Here is a 25,662-nt window from a genome sequence, read left to right as displayed (position 1 = left end):
ACTCTGATGGAGAGAAACTCTGATGGAGTAGCCAGAGCACTAGAATGCAGTCAGTGTTTGTAAGTGTTGAAAGCTCAGCTTACTAAAAAGTGTTAACAAATGAAGGCTGAGTCGGGCACAAGGTGCTCACAGCATATCGTTGAGTGGACACAACCAAACTCACAAGAATGTAAGAAGGGGTTGTCGGGCTTGGCTGTGCATATCTGTAATGACAGCATTGGAGAGGTTGAAGCAGAGGGATTGTAATTTTGAGGCTAGCCTTGGTTTCCTCAAGACTCTGTCTCAAAAAGGGGGGAGGGGCAGAAAGTTCATTTACACAATGATAAATTTACAGATTAAATAAACAACAACACAATCCTTGTGTAAGTAATGAAAATATATTTTATTTCTTTTTAATAATTCCCTTTTGCTTGTCTGTTGTTTGGTTGGCTTGACTAGGATCTGTCTACACATCCCAAACTGACCTCAAATTTGCTTTGTAGCCTAGACCAAAAATGGACTCCAAATCCTCCTGCCTTAGCCTTCCAAGTACTGAGATAAAAGACATGCACCTCCACACCACATTAACACATACTTATTCTACATATTTAGTCCAGAAGAAAGACACAGTAGGGCACAAACCTGAAACTAACCTCTCCAAGGGCCAGAGATGGAATAAGGGCTAGAGCCATGGTCTGAGCTCTGGAAGCAAGCAGAGCAGCCAGCTTATCCACTAGAGGAAAACAGGGCCAAACAGGCAGGCACAGGCAGCAGATGGCAGGCTGGTGAATGGAGGCAGGGGCTGCCACCCGCTGGAGTGGTCGCTTGTCCCTTTCCTTTTTCTAGGTCCCCTTCACAGAGACTATACAGGACACCTCCTTCTCTGCTACCCTCTGGGTTTCCAATACTCTTTTGGGATACTAAACCTTTCCTGTCTCTGTAGATGGATCCTTGCCTCCTGTAACATGGTCAGCTTTTGTTCTGCAAATCCGCCACCTTGTTTAAAGTGTGCAGTAAGAGGTCAATCTGGTGTGTGTACAGATGCTGAACTGATGACGAGAGTGATTTCTTTAGGGGAGGGGAGAACATGGGTCTACAGGATCTCAGTAACAAGGAAACTGGAATTTATAGTTTCTCAGTCTCCCCATGAGAGGCTTGCATGGCAGGTAAGCACTTCCTCAAACACAGAGGCCAGGCATTACTAACACTACCTCAGCCCTACTTCACATACAAGGAAACACAGGCCTGGGGGCTAAGTGACTCCCCTTGCACCATGGCATTCATCAGTGGCTGAGCTAGGACTCAGGGTAACACTGCTCCTGCCAGGAACTATAAATAACCATCTAACTTAATCCCCATCAGCTCTGATGAGAACAGAGTTATCATCTCCTCTTCTCAGCTACAGAAACTAACCTCAGAGACATTATCTAATTCTCAAGATCACATGACTGTAGAGCAGCAGCAGTGGGATCTGTCCACACCCTCCCTTCCTACCCAGCATGCCTGAGAGCGCTGTACCAGTTTCAGGAATGGAATGAAGCAAGTGCAGAGAAGGTAGCCGGACATGCTCATCCAAGCATCTGAAAGGAGACAAGGCTGGCACAGGGCTGCCGATAGAGCAGCCATGTGATCCAAGAGACTGAAGAAGTGGACACTGAAAGACTGACACAAAAGCAAATTCCTGGCTCTGGTGCAGGACCCCCGGCTGCTCTGGCCATGGCCTCATGGTGTGTCTGGGCCCATTCCAGGTCAGTGGTCTGTAGAGCTGGTGAAGTTGTACAACTGGAAGTTGTAGCCCCTACCAACAAATCTGCCATTCAGAGGCTCCTCAGGCAGCCAGCTCCAGGATAAAGTGACCTTAACCCACTGCTGCCACTCAGGCTCCTGCTTTCTGTCAACCACTAAGGAGAAAAGGGCAACATTCTACCCAAGTCAACCAGGCCCTTGATTTTCAGACGAAGAAAGTTTGACTCGACCAAACTGTACCAGAGACCCAGAAAGGAAAGCATCCTGTCTTTATACTCCAACATTGCTTGACCCTGCAGCACTGTCCAGAAAGCAGTCGGTTTGATGTGTTGGTAGGGAAAAAAATGTGAAAAAGCCATTCGTCAAATGCATGGTGGGAAACACTTCTCCCCACCCTCCTGCAAGCCTGAGACATTTCACCACTCACAATAGAGGGGAAGCCACCATAAAAAATGACTTGCTGTGTGCCCTTTGAAGTACAGTAACTGCGAGACAAGTGACTATAAAACTCACACAGCTGGGGGGCTGGAGCCCATTCCTGCTCAGTGAATTTCCAGAACCAGTCATATTGGACCCAGTGCTACAGTGTTTTGTTTTCTGTTTCTTTCTTCTTGTGGACGCTATCAGATTCTACTTATAATAAGTAATTTGTCCATGTCACATCAGGCCACATGGGGAGGTCTCTGAGTACCAGTTGCTAGGGGAGGACCCCTACAGGTGGACAGGGCTGATGCCTGGGCTGTGGGTCTCCCATAAACTGTTGCCAATGTCTAAGGAGCAGAGGCCCAATGTCTACTTAGAAGAAGGGCCCAGCTTCACCTGTACTTAAGTCACTACCATTAACTAGGCTGTTCTCTTTTTCCTACCTTTTCCTCCCATCACTCATCCTCCAGCCCCCTTCCCTGGTTCCCAGCTGGCTGAATACTAAGCAGGGGACAACTAACATTGATCTTTCAGGTCCCTGACCGCTCAGTTTCCATATGGATGAAGGCAGTGTGCATACACACATATATGCAATATTCCTCGTCTGCCACCAGCCAAACCATTCTCAGGCCCAGGAAATACTGAAGGCACACACTGTAACAGGTGATCCCTGGACATTGTAGTATGGGGACACTCAATTGCTGCCTTGATTTAGTGACCTTTACAGCTAAGGGTCAGTCAATGTCTTTTGACTGAGTGGCTTTCTTAAGACTCTGCCAGTAGAAGGTTCTCATTGTCCTCACTGGACATAATGATTAAGATGCAGAAAGTAAGGGAAACTTAATTTGAATCTACTACCTTTCGGGTGTTGCTTTTGGGAAGGCCAGATAATTAGAATGATTTAAGTTCTACCATTATAAAAGCCTAGTTCTGCAGAAAACAAAAACTGCCCAAGATTATTGTAACAAATGTGATGGGGTTTTAATGTACTACAAAGAGAAACTCCAACCTTATCTTGCAGGTGTTGCTGATGCAACACTCTAACAAACAGCCAATCTAAATGTCCTAGGTAAGAAGTTTCTGTACCCCGATAAGCCTCTCTGTCGATGCAGCAATCCAAATCAGATCAAATCAAACCAAATTAGTAAAAAAACCATGTTTAATGTATACAATGCTCCCAGAAGATTTTCCAGTCCCCCAGGGAGGAGAGGGAAAAAGAGAGCTGGGGAAACCATACCTCTGTTTTCTGGGGGGCAATTTAAATAATCTGTGGGAGTGGTCTTGAGCATCTCTGGGGGAGGGGAGCTTGGGGTGAAGCTTCCACCAGAACACTAGGGCCTGGATCTGAGCAGTAGGGGGTTCACTGCATACAATTGCAGGAGGCCAAGCAGGGTGGAGGAGCTGTGAGCACCAAAGCTGGAGGGAAAGACCTCTGCTCCCTTTTTAAAGGGGCATCAAGGCCTCAGGACTGGAACCCAGGACTTCACATTTAATGTTTCTTCACCTGCCTTAAGGGCATCCTTCTGTGGTCAACATGGCAGGTTTGTCTCTGGGGAACCTGAGTCAGCATTATATAAGGGGGACAGCACACAAAGCCCCAGGAGTTCTTATTAGTTCATTTGAGGCCTCAGGAATTTCCTGTTATGTGATGTGAGACATGCAAGAGCCACCACTAAATCCAGCCTGTCTCTCCCTCCTTCTGTGGAGGAAAACTCACGCTCTGAGTCACTAGGTGCCAGGGCCAGCAGCTCTCTGATGACTTCTAGCTCTTCCGGTAATTGAGCCAGCACAAGGCACAGAACAAAGGGCCCCGGGAAACCAGGGAAGAAGAATTCTAGGTTTTTCCAGAGCAAACTTGATCAGAGCTGGCTTTGGGGGAGGCTGTCAGTCAGAGGTGGGGGAGGGGGATGTGAGACAACAACACAGAACCTCAGCTGTGAGACTTCCTCTGAACCCAAACCTGCTTCTGCTGTTCTTACCTCTCCTCCCTCTTTAAACACGATGTATGTGCAACGTGGGCATAACCACCACGGCAGGCGGTGTGGGTGGGGGTGGGGGTGGAGGAGGAATAAAAGCACCACTACACCAGCCCACTTTGTCCCCAAGACCTGCTCTGGAGAGTGTCTCCTTGGTTTCTCCTGTGACTTTTAGCACTTGTGTTTGCCTCAGTAAAGCCTGCCGTTTTGTTTTGCCTATCATCATATACCGCGTGATATACTGCTACCGCGTGTTCTTTTTTTTTTTTTTAACTGCTATCTAATACACAATTGGGTAGATACATGTTATTTAACCATTCTGCTGTCAAGAAAATCCAAGCATGCAGAGAACACTCTTGAGCTTGTCTCCTGGCTTCAGGTACATGAGCTTCTCTGTGATACACACTTGATAAGAAAGTGTTGCCTTGGGAAGAGAGTGCCTGTTTACCCTGACCAGTGCCCCAAGCTGCTGCTGACCACCACTGACCACCCACTCTCCTTAGGTGTGAGAGCATCAGGGTGACATGAGGTCAATGAAAACCCAGCTCACCAGGCTGGAGGGGAAATCCTGACACTGCTGTCAGACGAAGCCTAGGATTGATTTTTAACTCTGTGAGCTTAACCAGAGCCAACAACCAGAACAACTGGGCTTTCCAGAGGATAAAAAAATCCCAGAATCTCCCACTCTAAGGAGGCAGCCTCTCCAGCTCTGGCACAGTCCCCCTCCCCGCCAGTGCCATCACCTGTCAGCCGAAGGTGCAAACAGGCTTCCAAGTACAGAAAGACCACATGCTGCGGCACCCAGGCAGCCATGAGTGACAGAAGAAAGGCAGGATGGATGGGAGGGGTCTTCAGGTAACCTCCAACAGCCAGCACCTACCTGTACACAGGCTGCATCTCTCTGGCTATGCCGATAACAGCACCTGGCAGGAAGTTGTCAAACTCCTCAAACAGCTCTCTGATGTTGGTCTTATACTTCAGGTCAAGGTCCAGCTGAATGATCCGCAGGATCTCTGGAGGGGTAATTTCAAAAAAGGGCAGTAAGACTAGGTGCTACCATGCCTCTGTAATGCAGCTACTTGGGAGGCTTGGGGAGGGGAATTGGGATCTGGGATGGTCTGGGATGCATAATGACCTTCAAAAAATAAAAATGACAGATACAGGCCCACTTCGGGGAGACCTGGCACCTAACAGGAAGTAAAGAACACAGAAGGCTACTGGATTGTTGCTGCAGTTGTTGAATGACGCAAAGTAACTTTCAGCAACCAGAAGCCCTCTATAACTGTGGAATCCACTCTGTAAGGAATCCATATACCCATCTAACTGCTGACTATGTTTTACTCCCAAAGTGTCATGGATTCCCTGTGTAAAGCTAAGGCATCCAGGTGATTTGGCACAAGTGTCAAAGGCATACAGACAAGAGGGATAAACGATACTATCATCTCAGGCCTGGATACATACATCCTGTAAACCTCTGGAAAACTACTTGAAAGAGAGAGACCTGGGGTGGGTCCTGGGTGTGGACAGCAATGGATGGGTGAAGTAATATACATGTCCACTGTAGAACACTGGGGTGCCTCACCCACCCACGTGGCCCCTGGCCACCCTTTTTTGCCTGCTTAGCTGCAGGGCACCACAGGAGCTGGAGGACAGAGACCAGCACTTGGCCTTTTGGGCCTCTGTCAAAGGTGCAGGATTTGTCATTTGACACTCAGTGTTCAGGAAGCAATAGCCATTCTCTAGGTTGGTTTACAGAGAAATCACAATTTAGGATATAAGAAAAACTGATTCACTTGTTCCTTGTTCTGTTTGCCTTTGTGATGCAGAAACGAATCCTTAATTGACATTCTGTATGACTTTTCTATAACAGAGAAGAGCCAAAGTTACAACAGATGAGACTCCAGCTGCTCAGGACAGAGCAGAGCATGAGTGTGCAGCAGGCCATTCTGCCCATGGCTGCCCGCATCACACTGTGACCTCCACAAGACGCTACTTCCTTCCCTCGCCCATAAACAATGGCAAAACCAAAGCCTAGAAGTGGGAACTGACTGCTAACAACCCGAGAGTCTGAGTGTCTAGAAACCTTAGCAGTGACTCTGCAAGCCTTGGAACATGGTCCTAAGCCAAGGGGTGTAGAGTAGACATAGGCCACAGGGGTCCTGATGCTCTAGAAGCCTCTGCTCCATTTCCCCAGGGAAGACTTTTGTCAGCCTCAAGGCCGATCTACCCACTAATGGTTATTAGAACTCCCAGTTTTAGAAGAACTAGTGTCTTAGAAATATTAAAAACAAGGAGCTGGAGAGGTGACTTAGTGGTTAAGAGCACTGACCCAGGTTCAATTCCCAGCACCCACACAACAGCTCAGAACCATCTTTAACTCTAGTTCCAGGGGATCTGACATCTTCTGTCCTCTACAGGCACTGCATACATGTACACAATGCACAGATATACACACAGGCAAAAACATTCATACACATACAATATATTTAAAAAGTAAAATAAAATAGACGAGTCAGGCATAGTGGCATATACATGTAATTCCAAAACCTGAAAGGTGGGGGCAAGAAGACCATGAGTTCACAGCTAGCCTCAGCTACACAGCAAGTTTGAGGCCAGCCTGGGCTACATGAGACCTCCCTGCAACAAATAAAAGGTGAACAACAGGCACCCAAGCTCACTCAGTGAGCCAGTGGTGAAGTAGCAATGGTACTTTGACTTGATGCTGAGGCCAGTACCCCAAGCTCCTTCCAGCATGATTCCTCTCTGACTAGAGTGGCTCATATGCAGATTCTTGCTCCATTGCTCACCACCCCAGGGGCACACGGAAGGGCTGAAGCCAGTGAGAAAAGCAAAGAATCCTAGGGCAATCACCTGGCCAAATGCAGATTTCAAAGGAAGCAAACACGGAAATTACGGTAATTTCACTGTAATCAAAACACTTGTGATACAGAAGCCATGAGCTCTGCAGCAGCTCTGGGCAGGTCCTGGTGGGCACCCATGGCCTCATCCATGCTACGCTGACAACATCTCCAGTCACGGTCACTGCCTCCTCCTGGAAAGCACATTCCTCGAGGACTGGTGTGCACTCCAAGGCCATAAGCATCTCTGAATTGGCCCAGTTTTAGCGTTTACTTCCTGAAGAGTCCCTTCTCCCTCACTGGTAGAGCCCTTTCCTGGCTCTTAGGGAATGGCTAGGAATGTAGTTCCACAACACAGGAATCTGAGAAGCTTGAGCACTGTTTATTACTTAATCCTAAAGCAACCTCTCAGAGATGGAGCATTCCTGTGTCAGCCTTGCATCCACAGGAGGTAACTAACTGAAAAGGAGAGCAGGTGCAGCTCACCACGGAGTAACCGTTCACCGGGGGCAGAACGCCAGACCCAGGCTGGACAAAGGACACCCCCATCTGTTCAGGGAAGTGCACAGCTCTGGGCAGCCTGTACTGTCACATGGGCACCCAACCAAAGGCCCTTCTTTTATAAAATGTGGAAACAAGATGCCAATGTCACCACTGAAGAGAGGCTGGTGCTTAGGAGGAATGCTGCAGCTCGGAAGGATGGATTGCTTAAGGATCTGCTCCCCAGACTCTGGTCTCGGCAGAGCCATCTCTCTGTGGGAACTACATATGGGTGGTTGTATAGGAAATGTAGAAAGACTGTGAGAAGAAGAGATTTCTATGTGGGGACAACCACAGCGACAACTTCAGGAAGATACTGGTGGGTGGGGGGTGGCAAGACCATATAAAACTAAGGACTAAATGAGATGATGGTCCCCAATGCAAAGAATAAATGAAAGTTGTGGTGCATATGGAAGGGCTTTGGAGAGAACAATGATGGGCTGTGTTAAAAAAGAATGGGTATTGTTCAGGCTGGTGGGACATCCCCCATTGAAATACTGGCGAAGACAACAAAAAGACGAGAGCAGAATAACCTGAGATGACAGCTCTGGAAAGAAAGCCTTGTGGGATAATCTTTTTGTACACTGTGAACTTGTGTCTTTGCCAAGGCGCCTTCTGATTGGTTTAATAAAGAGCTGAATGGCCAATAGGTAGGCAAGAGACAATAGGCAAGACTTCCAGGGAGAGAGGTGAACTCAGGATGAATCTAGGATTTGACAGCAAGATGCAGAGGGAGGAAAGATAATGAGCTACGTGCAGAATTTAGATGAATATGAATGGGTTAATTTATGTTTTAAGAGCTAGTTGGGGGAAAGCCTAAGTTAAGCCTAAGCTTTTGTGATTAATCAAAAGTCTCCATGTCATTATTTGGAAAGTCCAACAAGAAAGTCCTACTACAAAGCCTGGTAATAACTGAGGTCAACCTACCCATTATATAGATCACAAAAGTGAGAGCCATCAGGACAAGAGATGTGTTAGGACACTCAAGCTAAGAAGCAAAGTTGATCCCAGAACTCAAATCCCCTCCTCCCTCATTGACGCTCTCTGGTTATTCACCCTCATCCATCTTCTCCTAATGTGGGCCAGAAAATCCTAGAGAGAGAGGAAAAAATGCATCCTGAAGTATCCCCAGCAGCCACAACCATATAAATCTAAAGATGAATAAGGAGTCCAAAAACAGAAATGAGACCATCATCCAGCCAGCTTTCAGGGAAGTGCTCCAGTCCTCCATATCCTCTCCACATCTGAGAAAACAACAGTCTTTACAACCTTAGGAATACACCTGGGTTGTGATAAATTCAAAGAGAGGCAGAAGCTACACTGAATATTCTAGACCCCAGGATGCCCTTGGAGATACTGTCTTGTTGCCTGGTGTGTGACCCCTGGCAGCCAGTAGAAAGTCACATGTTGACCATGACTACCCCCTAGTCCCATGTTGTAGTGACACCTACTTATTCCTAGAAAAGAGCCTGTTTCTACATCCAGTGAACTGAGCCTTCCCAGCAGATCCTATGCTCACAAGCCTGCCCATGGGTAGGAGCCACATAAGTAAGAACTCAAGTACTGATGGGCACCTGTGGCATTGTCTCCTTTGGGGACTGCTTTCTTGTACACAGAGCAAAGCTGTCCATGGCCCTAGTAGCTGAGGAGCACACCTGTACTCCCCTGGGGAGCTCTACAGCTGACTGGCCTCCTGGGGGAAGACAACATGGAGGATTTCTGGCATTCCCACTGTGGGCTGGCAGTCAGGGTGTCAGTGGTCTTTTATGGTGGATGAGAGTCTGGCAAGCCACTGAAGGATGTCAACTCACAGTGGAAAGAGATGAAGAATCTAGGAGGGCTCTCTGGTGTGGGCTTTGTGTTCACAGATATACCTGCTCATCTTCACTCTCTTGATTCCAGTCTCAGGCCAAAGAGATAGCTCTAACTAGAACTTGGCTCTGCTAAGCTAGGAAATGCAGGACAGATGGAGTACTCTAGTTACTGATATGGATTTCTAGACCTCTGTGACCCCATCACTACCATCATGGTTGGTCCTAGAAGCCCTCCTCCAGAGTTCCTCCCTGTCTCTGGACTGTGCAAGTCAATGCCTGCTGCTAGAGTTCAAGGACAAGCCAGGCAAGGTAGGACTCTGCCACAGAAGGCGACAGCCATGACATCCAGACTAGCTGCGACAGTACCAACTCAACAATCCTCTGTGGAAACCAGCTCAGAGCAAGTCATCATCAGCTTCCAATTAAGCCAGCCACAAGCATGTCATCTGACTACGGATGGAATTACAAGCCAGACTGAATACTTAATGACACCCCAAAACAAACAAGAGAAAAAAGCCCAGAAGGAAAAAAATGAGAACTCACTCCTTTCCTCCCCCCTCCCTTCTCTTGTCCTCAGAAACAATTCCTGGCAGACACAAGCTAGCACACATAAAACAATGGGCAGCACAATGGGTCAGGAAGGGATGAGGAGACTAGTGTAGGTAAGCACGACCTCTGCGGTGGGAAATACCCTGAGGAGAGAAAGGCCTTCCCAGAGGAGCAAGTTAACAGGCAAACATCTTCCCCTCTGTTTGGAATCTGCTTCAGCTGACAAGCTTCCTAGCTATAAGCATTTATAGCATGTGGAAGATCTCACTGATCATAGCCCCAGCTGGCTTCCCAGGGGCCACTGAGGGTCTACAGAGAAGGGAGATGACGTCCAGCTATGTGACTCTAGCATTTGATGGCACTGGAAGCAGATGCCTGGAGAGCAGCTTGCTCCCTCTGTCCTGAACACTGTAGCAACCTGCCACCTGCTTCATCACAACTATTGCGTTTTAATTGCTGTGGGCAGAACCTCTGACATGCAGGAGCCAGGGAGCAGCTGAAGGGGCAGAGACACCCCCTATGCCCAATGAGAGGTTACAAACCTAGGGGGGATGTCTGGGAGACTGCAGGGCACAGTCCTGTTTCTTACCAGCCTGGCTTCTCTCTTTGGGGGCGCTGTTCAAGCATGAGATGGATGTGTCCCTGAGGGGACTTAATGGGTGGTGGAGTTGGCTCTTCTAGTTTTCACATCCAGCAGGAAACTTGGGTCCTTCCCAACTGGCTCTGGCCCTGACTGCAAGCACCCTTCATGATTGCCTCTGCAATGGAGACTCCAGCTGCAGCACAGCTGGCTTGCCATGGAACTAGTGGCTCTAAAGAAACATAGCAGAATACACCAGTCAGGGCCTTGGGCACTGGTCAGACATGCACTTCCTCTTTAGAAGCAGAAGGTTCTGGTGTGGTCTCATGCTGGGGTCTTAGCAACTCCCACTTCCAATGGTGGAACCACAGATTCAGCAAGGCATGGCAACTCACCTCAGAGAGACCAGCAAGGAAGCAACTGCACAGGCACCTTCCTTGGCTGTCTGACTGAGAAAGGCCTCTATTTAGAGAATATTGTTTAAGCAAAGCTTCCATATGAAGAGTAGAAACAGGGAACACCTTCAGGAGAACTGAGACCTCTACAGACAGAGAAGGGCTCCCACTTCCCACAGCCAGCTCCCTCACAGCCCTCAGCTCTGAGAAGTTTGAAGGCCGTGGGATTTCCCTTCGCTGAGCAAAGACCACTGGAGAAACTCTTGGAAAACGGGGTTTCATGCCAGCAATGTAAGTTGGAAATCTTCAATGGCAAGACCAACATGTGCAAACCTATTGCACTTACAGGATAATCCAAATGCAGGGTGAGTCTGACATGGTTTCCACATTGACAGTTGCCTGTACCTCCCAGGGAAGAGTATCTAAGAATGATTCATGCACCCTGTGAGCAACCCTGGTAAAAGCTGGGAGTTGAAATCAATGTCCACAGCTAACTTGATATAGTAGTTACACAACAAACTCTTTCTTCTAGCCCTCTGGGAATGAGGCACAGAAAGCTGGGTACTGGCCATGGTTCAGCCATGACATGGTTTATAGCTCTTAGCCCCTGCTGTGTAGACCAAATGAATGACTATGGAAAGATACAGGTTTTGTTCCTGCAATAGGACAACACCAGCCTCCTTCCCCGCCTTCAGCTCTAACTAGGTAAAGGACAGAACAGAATTTGCTTTGAACTGGGCCAAACAATGACAGATACAACACCTGATCTCAAACATCTTCTCACTTCTATTGCTCAGATGAGATTATAGCTCACACACATATTTTGTGACCTGCAAATCTGCCATTTCTATAATATGGTGACCCCACAGTACCTGTGAGCCTTTCCACATTTATCTTTCTGGTTCCTGCTAGAGAGAGAGAGAGAGAGAGAGAGAGAGAGAGAGAGTGTGTGTGTGTGTGTGTGTGTGTGTGTGTGTGTGTGTGTGTGTGTCCCCATCCGTCCATGTTCCCAAAAGCTCGAGCTCTCCTTATTTGGAGAGCACATTTCACTTTGTTCACAGGAGTTGTTAATTGATGGACTGATGCCTGGCATTCTCTTTATTACCAACAGGGTTTTTTCATGGACCCCCCCCCCCGGAGCTATAGAGTCCAGTACTCTTTGGATAGATAGACTTAACAAATATTTTCTGACATAATGGTTCAGTTACCATTGGTTTGCCCAAACCAGCACTGTTCGACTTTCCAAATTTCCCATGCTGAGGTTCTCAGTGGAGTGCTGGGGCCCTTGTTTCTAATCCTCTGGGTTTTCTCTTTCTCTGCTCTGGCCACTTCTTCCTCTGTTGCTGGCAATGGGGCCTTCACTATAGGAAAGATTTAGTTTAAAGTCTTGCCCTGCCATCTGCAGCTCTCCATCCTATACAGCAGCTGACTCCTCCTGCCTCATGCCCAGCAGGTCCATCAGGGCCTGTCTATCACTGCCCCACCCTTCTCTTTACTCACAGGACATAAACAACACTAATTCCGTATTTTTATAGTATGCTGCAATTCTCAAAGTGCAATTTCAGCTCATAAAACTCCCCCATGGTTTAGCTAATTTAATCCTTACAACACCCTGGATCAGGGTCACCAATGTGATGGACTCAGATACACATTAACAGAGCAGTACATAAAGTAACAATGTTTGAACAACAGAAGACCACAGCCGAGTCGAGGATGGCATGGCTGCTCCATAGACTGTCAAGGGCTCTGCCTGGGTCTTTCTGTTTCCCATTCCACTGTCTCAGATGTGGTTTCCATCCTACAGTTCACCTCATAGTACAAGACAACCCCTGAGGCTTCAGCCAGCGTGACTGCTTTCCAGGCAACAGAAAGGGAAAACAGAAAGGTCATCTCCTGCTCTGGTTCCTACAGTGAGGAAGACCCTATAAACACCCTGTTTAAAAGAAATCTTGTTTCTTTCTATATCTTAACAGACAAAATGTAGTCCTATGGCCATACCTAACTTCAGGGAATCCTATGAAATACATTTGATGGCACAATGTTTCAGCCAAATAGTAAGTGGAATTCCATTATAAATGAAATGAAGAGAACAGACTAGCCACCACTGCTCCCCACTGTACAGATAAGAAAAGCCAAAGAGATGAGGCTTCAAGGTCACATGGTCAATATTGGCAACATCTTACTCCAAACAGATCCCGTCTCTGTCTGCAGAGCCGGCTTTCAGGGGAGGGGCTGCCGCTGGGTTCCTCTCAGATCCCATCCTGCTCTCTCCTCCCTCACCTTCCTACTTCACCCCCCCCCCTTCCTGTACCTGTGTCTCTTAGAACCAGAAACAGGTGACCAAGCCAGAGACAACCAGATCTCAGACCCTCACAGTAGGATCACAAACCCAGAACTGTTTCTGGAATCCTATAGGATGCCACACAGAGATGACGGGCATCTCCCGAAGCCGCTTCAGATGGCGGCTTCCTGCATAGCACCACCTTGTCCACTGGAAAGCCACACTCTGTACACTGCTTGACTGTGTGCTGGACACGGATGCTTACCCACAGTGCCCTCACTATGGTGCCTGGGCAAGACAGTTCGCTTCCCATGCTTTAGCACCTCTCCTGTAGCTCTGGTAGCTCTGGACATTAGTTCTCCCCAGTGAGAACAATGTCTGTTACTCTTTGCTGTGGCTGAGTCTCCTGCAAGACTCATCCTTCTCCAATGCCCTGAAGTCCTTCACACTGTCACCCTCAAGGCTAACAACAGCCAAGAGAGTGTGTATACCACTGAGGTGTGTCCACAGGGTAAGCAAGATTGCCCCAAAATGAGCCACGTGCTCACCAATGAAGGAGAGGGGCTGTTTCTGGCAGTCCCTGGCTACTTCAGGGGACCATTCCCTCATCTTCTAAAGCAGGAGAAAAAAAAATCAGCATTTTCATGTTTTCCTTAGTAACAGTCAATCACCCAAGACCGTCAGAAAACTGACCAGTTCTTCAGGCTTCCCGTCTCTTGCCAAAATGTCATGCTATAATAGTAATAGATTATATATATTTGGTTTTTCTTGAGATAGGGTTTCTCTGTGTAGCTTTGGAGCCTATCCTGGCACTCGCTCTGGAGACCAGGCTGGACTCAAACTCACAGAGATCTGCCTGCCTCTGCCTCCCGAGTGCTGGGATTAAAGGCCTGTGCCACCAACGCTCGGCCTAGATATTATATTTTATACCATTCTTTATGTACCCCTCACAGCAGAACTTACTGCCCCACTTTGCAGTTTCCTGCTCTCAGCATATAGCAAAGCCCCACTGCTTTCAACCCCTCCCCCATTTTCTGTGCAGCTTCACTGAGTCTCACACGAATGCCACAGAAGGTGGAACAGTTGGATCCTGACCTGTACCGGGGTCAGACTCCAATTTTCATTTAAAGACAACTGCTTTCCTCAGAAGCAGGGGCCCCATTGATTTGTACCAAGAAACCTCCTTTATAACTTCCCATAACACTGTCCATAACTGCAAAGATTCCATCAAACTGTATTTAAGTATGAATCCATCCACTCCATGGTTGTAATTAAATTTCAGCTTAATTAATTTGGTTTTTGTTTTATTTTAATTAAAATTTAAGTTACTTGTTTTAATTCTAGTGGAGGACTTAAAGTACAATGCCAAGTTGACATAACCACTGTTGAAAACAAGAGAACAAAAAAGAAATAAAAAGGTTTTAAACTCTCAAATATTTCAGCACAAACTCCCTAGGAAAGACACCCAGAATAGAGAACAGCTGAACCTAGGAGGTTGATGCCAACAGCTCAGTGCCATCAAACCTACAGTCCCAGAAACAATGGTCAGTTGTCAAAAAACAAAAATAAAATGTTTGGTCCAGGACTGCATGCAAATAGCTGCCACATCTCTATAATTCTTTGTTTTTTCCTTGTGTCCATCACTTGGGACAACTTAAGGAGCATCAAGCAATGATTTCATAAAAGGTCCCTGGGTTTGGGTTGGCCTGATGTTTCCTTGTGACCAGGGCCAGATTTTGCATTTTTGCTGGGTCCCTGTCACTCACTGTGCCTTGTTTTGTCCATTTGTTCATCATTAATGATGTTACCTCTAATTCCTGCAATGTTCCTTCCCTTGTCTTTGTAAATCAGTGTTTTGTAGGGAAACCATTTGAGACTAGGACAATGATCCTCCCTGACAAGGTCTTAACCTCTTTGGTCTTACCCATACATCGTGACCCTACAGAAGTGGTGGCATTCTGCTACCCTCGTTCCTTTGTGGCCGGCATTCTACACCAAATAAGAGCCAGCTTCCGAGGATCCCTCATTTACAGCAGTTGTAGCAAGCACAAGCTTCCTGATAGGAGATTTGATGCTTCCTGAGCCAAGGAACCTTAGGGTGATTGGTCCCGGGCACTTGGACCATCACTGGACTCTGGGAGCTGGAGACCCTCTTGGAAAATCTTCAGCAGCGCCAGGCTTATGGCTACTGTCCATTCTAATGCCAGTCAGTGTTGGTGGGGATAAGGTGTATTGGGGGCACTTTTAGAAACATGACCAAAATTTCCTCCCCATTATTGGCTTTTAAAGATGCTATATAATGAATTCTACTTTATGTAGTGAAATACAAACTTGGGAGATCCGAGGCAAACTCAAAACAGCACAGACGAAACATTGGGCAGAACAGATACACTGCACTTATTGACTTCACTGATGGCCAGCCAAGACCACAGAGTCACACACTGTGCCAAGCACTGCGTGAAGTGCAAAGCTCAGAAATGAATGGCATTCTGCCTAGCCTCAAACATGCAAACACAGGATTTTCATCACATATTCTCTGCTGTTGTTTCCATCTTGTCCTGGCCTGAAGAGCAATGGCCCCGCTCATTACCACCAGCAAGCACAGGAGGTGGCTGATCCTGGTACTGGGTTGTGTGGCAGCCTGAGGAAGGGCAACCGTGGTGAGGATCAGCCTGCATCCACTTTATAATTGAGGGGACAGGCTGTGCTCTTATCACCATTCTTCATGACCGTTTAATATCACAACCGACAGCTAACATTGACTTAGTCCCAACTATGTGCCAGACTGGAATGTTTTTCAATGCTCCCCTTTCCATCTAACAAATATTTGAAAACTGAAGTTCACAGCAGCCAAAAACCTGCCTACAGTCACACAGCTGAGCCCAGCTGGCTCCAAAGTCAGAGATCTTTTTGCCTTGAGCACTCTTTTCACCTGGGATTACTTCTAAGTCTGCCTCGAGCTTTGCCAGGTGTCTGTTGCTGTGTAGCAAACCACTAACTGAAAACAGCAATGGCTTCAGAGGGCAATTATCCCTGCAGATCAACGAGGCTTTGCTGTGCATGGTTCTCGTGTGCCTGTGGACGAATGGCAGCAGGGCTTCAGCCATCAACAAAGTTGGCCAGGCTAGCTGTCCAAGATGACTGCATATTGCCAGCAGGTGGTGCTGGGGCCAGTTGTGCCTTCGAAACTCAGTGCTCTCCCAGGGTCCCAGCTTCATCTGATATGGATGTTGAGTTCTAAGAGGGGCTTCACCAAAGACAAGTGTTCCAAGAGACCCAAGTTTAACCATAAGGTTTCTTAGTACCTAGCCTTGGGAGTGAAGGAGCATCACTTCCTCTGTATCCTATTTGTCACAAGCAGGTGACAGAGGTCACTCAGTTCACGGAAGGAGAACCATACAGGGTGTGAATACTGGAAGGCACAGAGCATGAGGTCATCTGTAGCAACCACCCTTGGCCATAACAAATTCTAGATATTTTAAATTTCTTTATTATACTTTTCCAAGTATAATATAATATAATATTTCCAAGTATAATATAATATAATATTATAATATAATATTATACTTTTCCAATCTAAAGTTATATGATATTGTAACACATAATTTTTAGTATGTAATATATGTTTTTATAATATATATAATATATAATATATGTGAACACACATATTATACATGTAAATGACACTAGCTGAAAATATGCTAAAATATTACTGTGGAAATGTCCAATTATTTTGTAAATACGTTTCATCTTTTCAAAGTGGTCTGTGTTGCCTTCAAATTAAAATATTTTAAGAGACATTAATTAACTACCTCAGAGAAATACCTGTTTTAGGCCGTATTTATCAGATTTAAGGTTTTGACAGGACCTCGACTTTAAGATTCTGTCTTCAAGTGTCCAGAAGTTTAAAAACATTTTCCTAACCCAAGACCATGTGGATACTCCTGCCTCCCTCCTTCCTGCTTCAGCACAGGTGGCTTACTGTGCTTTCAAAGGCACGTTTTCAAAGCAAATGCCCACTCCAGGTGGGAGGGAGTGCCTCTCAGCTGCTTTCTTTTCCTGGCATTGATTTAACTGTGCTGCACGCCCCACCCCAGCCCCCTGACAGGCACATCTTTAAGTTCAAGGCAATGGCAGCATGTTTAGTTTCAGAGATGGTGACAAAAGCCACATCTTCTGGAACAAGTCTTTCTCCCAAGTGTGAGTCTGTGTCCCTGGAGCTCCAACAGGAGCCTGACACTGATGGGGCAACCTCAGAGCCAAGTTCACGACTAGAAAGTTCAGCCAGTCTGTGTCCAGCCAAGCGGCCTCCTCCACCAGACATCAATGCCATGTCAATCTCACTCCAGACAAGGATGGTTGAAGGTGATAGCTAATGTTGCCACCATCTAGACACAGACCCCTCATCTAAGGCAGGCTCTGTGGACACTGGCCAGCTTGCTAGAGCCAAGCATGGAGAGAAACTATGTCTGGGCAGTAGATGGTAGGCAATGCCAGCCTTCCCAGAGGAGAGCAGGCCACCAGCCAAACACGGTTCTCTTTCCGCAGTCCACACACAGCCATGCTCTGGGAGCCCAAGGAGGCAGATCTGTGGAGTTAATCCATGCTATTTTTATCCGGTCACTTTCCAACCATAAACCCACACTTCACATTTCATTGTTTCGGGTGGATTAAGAAATTCCACTTGGCCTTTCTTGTGGTTTAATTTCCTGCATGCCTGTCCGAAGGAAAAACTCTGGCATTCCTATGGAAACAAACAACACTTAACCTATTCTTGGCAGCCAGTGTGGAGGTCCTTGGTGTGGAGTTTCTAGGTCTACACTACTCTGGTGGGATCCACGCCCCCCTACTTCTCTTCACACCAAAGCAGGAAGATCCCCACAGGTCTGCATCTAGAGTCTGCTTCCTGAATACAGGGCAGGGCAGTTTACTTTGAAAATATTCTAGAGTTGGGAAGATGGCTCAGTGGGTAACCGTGAAGCAAGAAGACCCGAGTTTCAACTCCCCAGACCCTCAGCACTGCTGAAAAAAAAAAAAAAGCTGGGTGTGACAGCGTATATGGGTAAAAGCAGCACTTGAAGTCAGAGCTAAGCAGATCCTAGGGAACTGCCAGCCATTCACTGCAGCTAAAAAATTGAGTTCCAGATTCATGAAGAGACCTTCTCTCAAAAAATAAGGTGAGATAGGAAAGATACCCACCTCTGGCCTCCATACATGCACAAACTCACAGACTAGTGCACACATGCACACACACACACACACACACTCTCTCTCTCTCTCTCTCTCTCTCTCTCTCTCTCTCTCTCTCTCTCTCTCTCTCTCTCACACACACACACACACACACACACACACACACACACAATTCCAGGCTGTTGAAGACCTAAGTGTCTCTGTACAACCACACAAGAGTTATCTGCAGCACTGCTGGAATCCTGCATGGCAAATACGCAGGTTAAGGGAGAACTGACCAATCTTAAAAGGATTCCCAAATGACTTCAATGACAAAGCAGTCTCAGTGAACACAAGAAACACTGGACATGCAGTGAAAGAAAACGGAGCCCTCTTTTTTTGGCCAAGGCCAATGTGAGTTTTGTTTTCTGTTTGAAATGTTCTCTTTCCTAGCTTGTCCAGTCAGGATGTTTGCAATACATTTCTGTAATGTGAACAAGGCCTGCCAAAAACACTCTGCTCATGATGAATGGTGATTTCCGCCCAAGGCCAAGTCCTTCTCTTTTCCCAAGGAAAAGGTGAGAACTGCCACCACCCCCATCACCCCAGTTTCCTTCTGCACCTCATGAGGGGCTTACAATGCAATAATGGAAACAGAAAGGAGAAGTGGCTAGAAACATCAGCCTGCTCAGGAGGACTCCATTCCTTAGGAGGCTGACAGCTGGTACAGCTGGGAGGAATTCCACATTGTCTATGGATCTGGGAGGTTGTGTTCTGAGCTAGACCCCCGGACTGCACCAACAGCTACAGAAAACAACATGCCTCATGGAACTGGGACACAGAATGCCTTCCCTGGTCACCACTGGGAACTCTGCATTCTTTCAGTCAGATCGCATTTTATACATCCTCCTATGTCCTAGACACTACTTGGCCCACTGCAAAGACAGCAGGTAAGAGCTGGTGCCCAGGAACTAGTGTCACTTTGTCCAGTGACTGTGCTGAGAGGTGGCAGAGAGAAGGAATGAGGCAACCCTTAGGTTCACCAACCCCTGTGCATGCCCTCCCCAGGTGTGATTCCAGCAGCACTCTGGGCCCTGCAGAGTGTGTCCCTAAGATGTGCTGTGTCAGGGGTGGAAGGATAGAACACCCAAATCCCAGAGCTTCATCTCCCTGGATTTTGGGTCTGTGACCCAACCTCTGGGGCAGAGCCTTAAGGACAGAGAGTGTAGGTGCCACTTCTCAGGGACAGAAACCACCAGGAAGGCTAAAGGAATACCATTCTCTCTTCCTCCCTGATTTTGCTCTTGGCCTTGCCTTCAAAGTGTGGTTCTGTTGCTAGCTTGGCTCTACTTTGTGTTATTAAAATACTCTCACCAAATGAGCTGAGAACAGCTGCACATCAGGCAAACCAGGCATAATGAGGGTAGACAAAGACCACTGGAGCCCATTCTCCACCTCCATCCCACCCACACACTTGTATCCAGCTGGGATTAGGATAAATAGCCATCTCGAGCGAGCGGTGACAGCAGACAAGCGGTGATGGAGTAGCCTATGCGGCCTCTCAGCCAGCCGTAGAAAACAGAAGAGAGAGGGGAGATGTGGAGAAGGGGAAGGATGGGGAATTTATCCAGTCAGGTGAAGATATATAAGACATCCTGCACTGATTGTTAGCAGTGAATTTGTTCTACACAAGTGGAAATTACAAAGTGGTAACAATAGAAGAGTAATCTGAAAAAGTTTGTGTTGAGGCCTAGAGAGGACCAGACAGAGCCATGAGCAGTGATGGGAGGCAACCCAGTTGGCTTGGCCTCCATAACAAACACTAGTGCTGGGGATTAGTCAACGGTCCATTATATTAACACAGTTCTGTACTGTCAGTCCAAGATCAAGGTCCCACAACTAGTGTCCGGTGATGGCTCTTCATGTCTTGGAGATGGCTATCTTCTCACCCTATCTTCACATGGTCTTTTCTCGGTGTTTGTGCAGAAAGTCTGAGCACCCAGTGTCTCCTCCTCCATAATGTCTATGACACCACAGGGCCAGGTCCTACCCCCATGGCCTTCCAGAGACTACTTTTCCAATATTATCACACTGGGGTTCAGGCTTCAGCATTTGGATTTGGAAAACATCATTTAGCTCCCAACATCATCAGCTTTGAAACCAACATCTTTCTATGTATGAAGCACACATTACAAATTATGGAGGATCCTACTGCAACACCTTCCTAGAAAGCCAACAAAGTCACTGACAGTAAGGCCAACAGGATTGGCCTACATATTGGCCACGTTCTCCCAGGCAGAAAAGGAGGTCTGAAATTGTCAGGATGAGGTTGTAACATAAAGCCACAGTTCCGAAGAGATAAGCACAAGGTCCCTGGGACTATCAGGTTAAAGGGCAGGGACAAAGCTGAGCACCAACACCCTGGGCCACCTAGTCTCCCTCTCTGAGTACCAATAAATCTACCCAAGAAACTTCCTGTTTCCATATTGCTCAACACGGAGGGGCTAGTATTGCATAGCATGGCACTGTCCTGCACAGTGTTGGGCCATGCCAGGCACCATGTCACAAGTTTGGTGCTCTTCTCTTCAGTAAGCTAGATACCTTGGCTCAGGTGACTACCTCTCTGCGCACCACCTGAATTGTGCTCTGAAACAAGAGGAGAACCAATGCTCTCCACACCACTCATGGTTGCCCTCCCTGTGGCCTATCTACCCTTGCCAGGTCTTAGATGGGAACACGAGAGGGGCAAGGAAGGCTCGGGTAGCTGGGCACAGCCCTTGGCCCTGGGCAGCATTCCCAGTGGTAGAGTGGAGCAACTGCCATGGTTTTGTGCTGAGACCCAGAAGCTGGTCCTAGCTGAGAGTAGCAGCATAACTGTCTGACCAATATGGCTCCTGAGTTTACTTCCCCATCTGTGAATTGAGAGGCTGGACCTTGTGGACTTGAGAGGCCCCATCTAATCTTAATAGCCTTCAGTCATCTACAGCATCAGGAAGATGGCTGACCTCAGGGTACTTGACCTAAGAGACTGTCCTGACATCACTGTGTACCTAGACACTCACAGGAAATGACATTTCTTCAGTGATTCATCTTTTCTCAATGATGTAAACCATCCTTTTACAGCTGTGCCACTCTCCTTCCTCAGTGTCCTCCCATGTGTTTCGTGAGCCCCCTCACTTCAGGTCCTTCTTCCCATCCTCCCCACAGACTCAGTAACTGGCAGTGAAGAATGAGCTCCAGGAGAATGCCATTTGAAGGCATCTCCTGGGGTAAAACCATTGCCACCACCAAAGCGGGCAATGCTCTGAGTCTGGAAGTCACTCCTATTATTCACAAAGGCAGAGTTCCTCCCCTGATGGAGAAGTGAAGAGATATGGCCACTGGGGTCTTCTCGGGTCACAAGGGTAGGCTGACTGTCAGCAGGCCCACTATTGAGCATGGCCTCTGGTCCCCTTGGCATGCCAGGAGTGGAGTGGCATGCTGTGCTCTAGGCTGAGCCGACACTCCTATGGTGGTGCTTTTGAAGTGAAGACTTTAGACTGCCCTACCTGTCTACCTCACACAGGCTGGCTGGCCTCGTGCCAGCCTTGCCACTGGCTCACAGGAAACCTTCAAACTCCCATCTCTATCTCCCTCTAGAGACCCCCAAACCTTCAACAGCCACTCCCCAAGAAGGGCAGAGGAAGAAATCCAGAGTACTCCCATACCACACACTTTTCTTGTTTGGGGGTTTTTCTCAACTGGCAAGGACACACTGCTTTGTTTATTACTTACAGAAGCCCTCATCCATGAGACCTCTAAGCTCTGTCAGTCCCAACAGTTACAGAGGAGATGAAAACATCCCATCTCCTGGCATTTTTATTGCATGCACATGCCTGGATATGTAAATATTCATTTATTTTGTGTTACAACTGTCTGAAGTATTTAGTACTACAACTTGCTATGTAGATTTGTAGCTTAGTATACTGATCTAAGTGGCCTGAGATTGTATATATACATTCCATGCTTGCATGACAAAATTATCCAATTATGTATTTTTGAGAATATATCCCACGATCCAGCGATATAGTACTTGGCATAGAGCTTGGTACATTCAACAACTATTACTTTTGAAAAGCAAGATACATAAGACTATCCCCCTTAGTAAGGAGACATCCCAATTAAGAAACACAGTATGTCATGAGGTTAAGAAAAACAGTTCTACAGCAGGCAAGATAGCTCAGTACGCATGCCTGCACACAAACACAATAAATAAATAAACTGTTATATGACACATTTTAAAATAGTTCCAGTGAAATCAGGCTATGTCTTCAAGGACCATGGAGGAAAAGCATGGAACCCCTCAAAGCAAGCCTTCCAGGGAAATGCATGCAGGAAGCAACATGAATCTGGGTCCTGAGAACTCATGGTTGAACACCATCCCCAAGCAAAAACAGATAGCAGAGACCAGCAAGAGATTAGGGGGAGAGCAGACCCAGTGACAAGCTTTGGGTAGAAGAGAAGTCATAGACTATTCCTTTGTTCCTGGCTCAAGAAAACCCATTTACCAAAGTGGGGAAAGGGCAAAACTGGGAGAGAAGACAAACTGTGTGTACTTGACACACTAACAGGATATTCACATGGGAATTTCTGTAGTTTTGGCTAGCCTGGGACTCAGGTTTGCAGCAGTTGCCCTGCCTCTGCCTCCCAAATGCTAGGATTACAGGAAAGATCTACTACTACCCCAGGTGGGAATAGTACATACTTCTGTGTCTATTTATTGAAAATATACCATTACCAGGCCCAGCCTAATCTTTTGCAGCACAGAGGAGTGTGGCTATGCTGAGATGCAAATTAGTGTTGAACTCTGCTAGGAAGTGCAGAAGTAGAGGGAGCTTAGTGTCTAAGATGAATTAATGAAAGAATACTGGCATGTCAGGGAGGCAGTGCCCACTGATAGCTCAAGTGCAGATTGTTATACTTACAACTGAATAACAGACTGATGTTTATGATCAAGGTCAGCTTCTTGTCTAATTGTGTGCCGATTATTCTCAGATTATAGGGGTAGACAGGGGGTGGGGGGGGCGTACAGCTATCAGAGTTGACAGAGGGTATTTAACCTTTGTCATAGCCCCTTCTAACCATGATCATGAAACATGCCCCAGGGTGGGGAACAATGGTGCCTCTTCTTCCTTTCCTGCTCACATGCCTAAAATATGGCATAATTTTAACAAGAACCTGAGTCCCAGGCTAGCCAAAACTACAGAACGATAATCTTACCTATTTTTAAAAAGGCACTCTTCCCATAACACAGAGCACAAGCATCTAGGATTTGAGATAAGGACTGGGCCAACTATTCAAAACCAATGTGGGTTTAGAACTCTCTCCAGCAGATACTAACAATTTTCATCAAGGAGTTGGTAGACGATAGGGAAACACCCCACCCACCTCCCCCGACTCACCATGGTCACCAAGCAGAGGTGGTACATAGCAAGGGTCAAGGAGAGGCAGGTCTCAGGGCCACACCAAACTTGGTGATGTTTAATGGGGGTGAGCAAGGAGCACTGCTGCAGTGCTGTGCTAATCGGCCACACAAATCCAAGATGGAGAGACCCACCTCTGTGGCAGGCTCAAAAGTGAGGAGACAGGACGATACTTATCTTGATCAGAACTACTTACATAAATAAATAAATAAATAAATAAATAAATAAATAAATAAATAAAATAAGGCCGAAATTAAATACATACTTAAGAATATATGAATTTCCTGTCAAAAGACAACAAGTGAAAAGTCAGGGTTGATAGTCTGACTCCATTCATTGACATTTGACTGCTTATAGCTTTCAAGTCCTCCCCGGCATCTTCCTCTTGAACCTACATCCAGGAGACCTGGAAGAAAACCTAGATATCCCCTGAAGGGTCCAGCCCCCTGCTTTAGCAGCCATGACCGGCTAACACATGCTTGCCTGACCTTGCCCCTCCTGCCTCAGTCACTAGGAGGTCAGATACCCTCCTCATGGCAAGGAACCGATCAGAAGTTAGCTGGTGGGGCTGTGCTTTCCGGCTCTGGGTGTGCTTAATGGTGTAAGTGCACAACAGTGACACGCAGAGCATAGCAACTGCCCTGGGAGGGCCTATAGTCCATAACAACCAGTTGACCAATCAACACAGGACAGGTCATCCACACCCAGAAGTGCACCAGTCCTGAGACTGTTGCGTACCTCTAGACACCCCCCCTTGCTCTACTCAATAACCCCCCCACCTGCCTTGTGGTTTCTTTGCTTTTCCATCGAAATGGGTCTCTTGCTGATTTTAGGATTTCAGGATTTGGGCACAACACCCCTTCTTTGTTGAAAGTAGTAGGTTCAAACCATTCAACCCCAGCTTTTGCAGGGGTTGCAGGACCCTTACTCAACCTAGCCTCAACCTCTACTCCTATCCTAGGTTAGCTTCCTCCTTCCTTCCCTTTTTATGATTTTTGGACCAGTTTAGAAAGCCCACCCTGTTTTCCCCAGAAAGCCCACTACATGGCCTCAACATTCAACCCAAAATTTGAATGGAGTCCATCCTGTTGTACAGAGTGGCCATGACAAAGGAGCCATGCCAGGGTTGGGAATAGGGGCAAGCACCATATCTCCAGCAGTGAGGAGCCATCACCTAGACTGTGTGCATTACATCAGCTGAGGTAGACTTTCATCACCACACAGGGGGAGAATGCTACTGTACTCTTACAGTGTTCATCTTACATGTTATGGCCAGCCCTGGACCTTACAATTTAGGAGGAAAAAGGCAAACAGGCTTCCAGATCATGAGCAGTCTGGAGACTCCAGTAGAGAACACAGGAAAATGGAGCTGATCTCCTGACTGGATGTTGCCTTTGAATCTTGGGAACAAAGTATCTAGGCTTCTTTGCTGGAGTCAGGACTTGGTATAAGCATCAATATGCAAAAAGAGGTTTTAAACAACATAAGAAGGAGCTTTCAAAAATCAAGACATGCCGGAAGACAGGGCACTGATTCTGGTGGTAGCAGCAGCTTGTCTTTAGGACACTGAACAACCCACACTCTGAGATCAAAGTTCTTACAGAGAGTCAAGAACCGATGATGGGGTTGTGTTTTCCTATCTGGAAAATTCTCTGTGCCAATTCAGCAGCTCCCCCACCTCCACTAAAGCGGTAGTATTTACCCCTGATGGGAAAGCACGTGGGCCAGCAAGGACTGGTTCAATTGTGAACTATTGAAACTCAACCCTAATCCTACTGCAGTCATGAGAGCACTGTGGGTGCTTGAGCACAGGTGTATTGGTTGGACAGTGAGTAGCTGGAGGAGGTCAGGAATGGAAACAAACCACAGGATGCATGTTGCTAGGTTATA

At 47.0% G+C, this 25,662-nt stretch overlaps 1 protein-coding gene across 3 annotated transcripts in view; it reads right to left on the bottom strand.

Annotated features, from left to right (window-relative positions):
* Xxylt1 (xyloside xylosyltransferase 1) overlaps positions 1-25,662 on the bottom strand; it is a 141,142-nt gene that overhangs the window by 51,234 nt on the left and 64,246 nt on the right. For all 3 annotated transcript variants that reach the window (XM_027412892.2, XM_027412891.2, XM_027412890.2), the window contains exon 3: positions 5,005-5,137. In XM_027412892.2, the coding sequence (XP_027268693.1) occupies positions 5,005-5,137 (133 nt within the window). The remainder of the gene's footprint in view (positions 1-5,004; positions 5,138-25,662) is intronic.

Source organism: Cricetulus griseus, chromosome 4 (genome assembly GCF_003668045.3).
Source record: "Cricetulus griseus strain 17A/GY chromosome 4, alternate assembly CriGri-PICRH-1.0, whole genome shotgun sequence".
In the NCBI taxonomy this organism is placed as follows: domain Eukaryota; kingdom Metazoa; phylum Chordata; class Mammalia; order Rodentia; family Cricetidae; genus Cricetulus; species Cricetulus griseus.
This window is presented reverse-complemented; position numbering and strand designations above follow the sequence as displayed.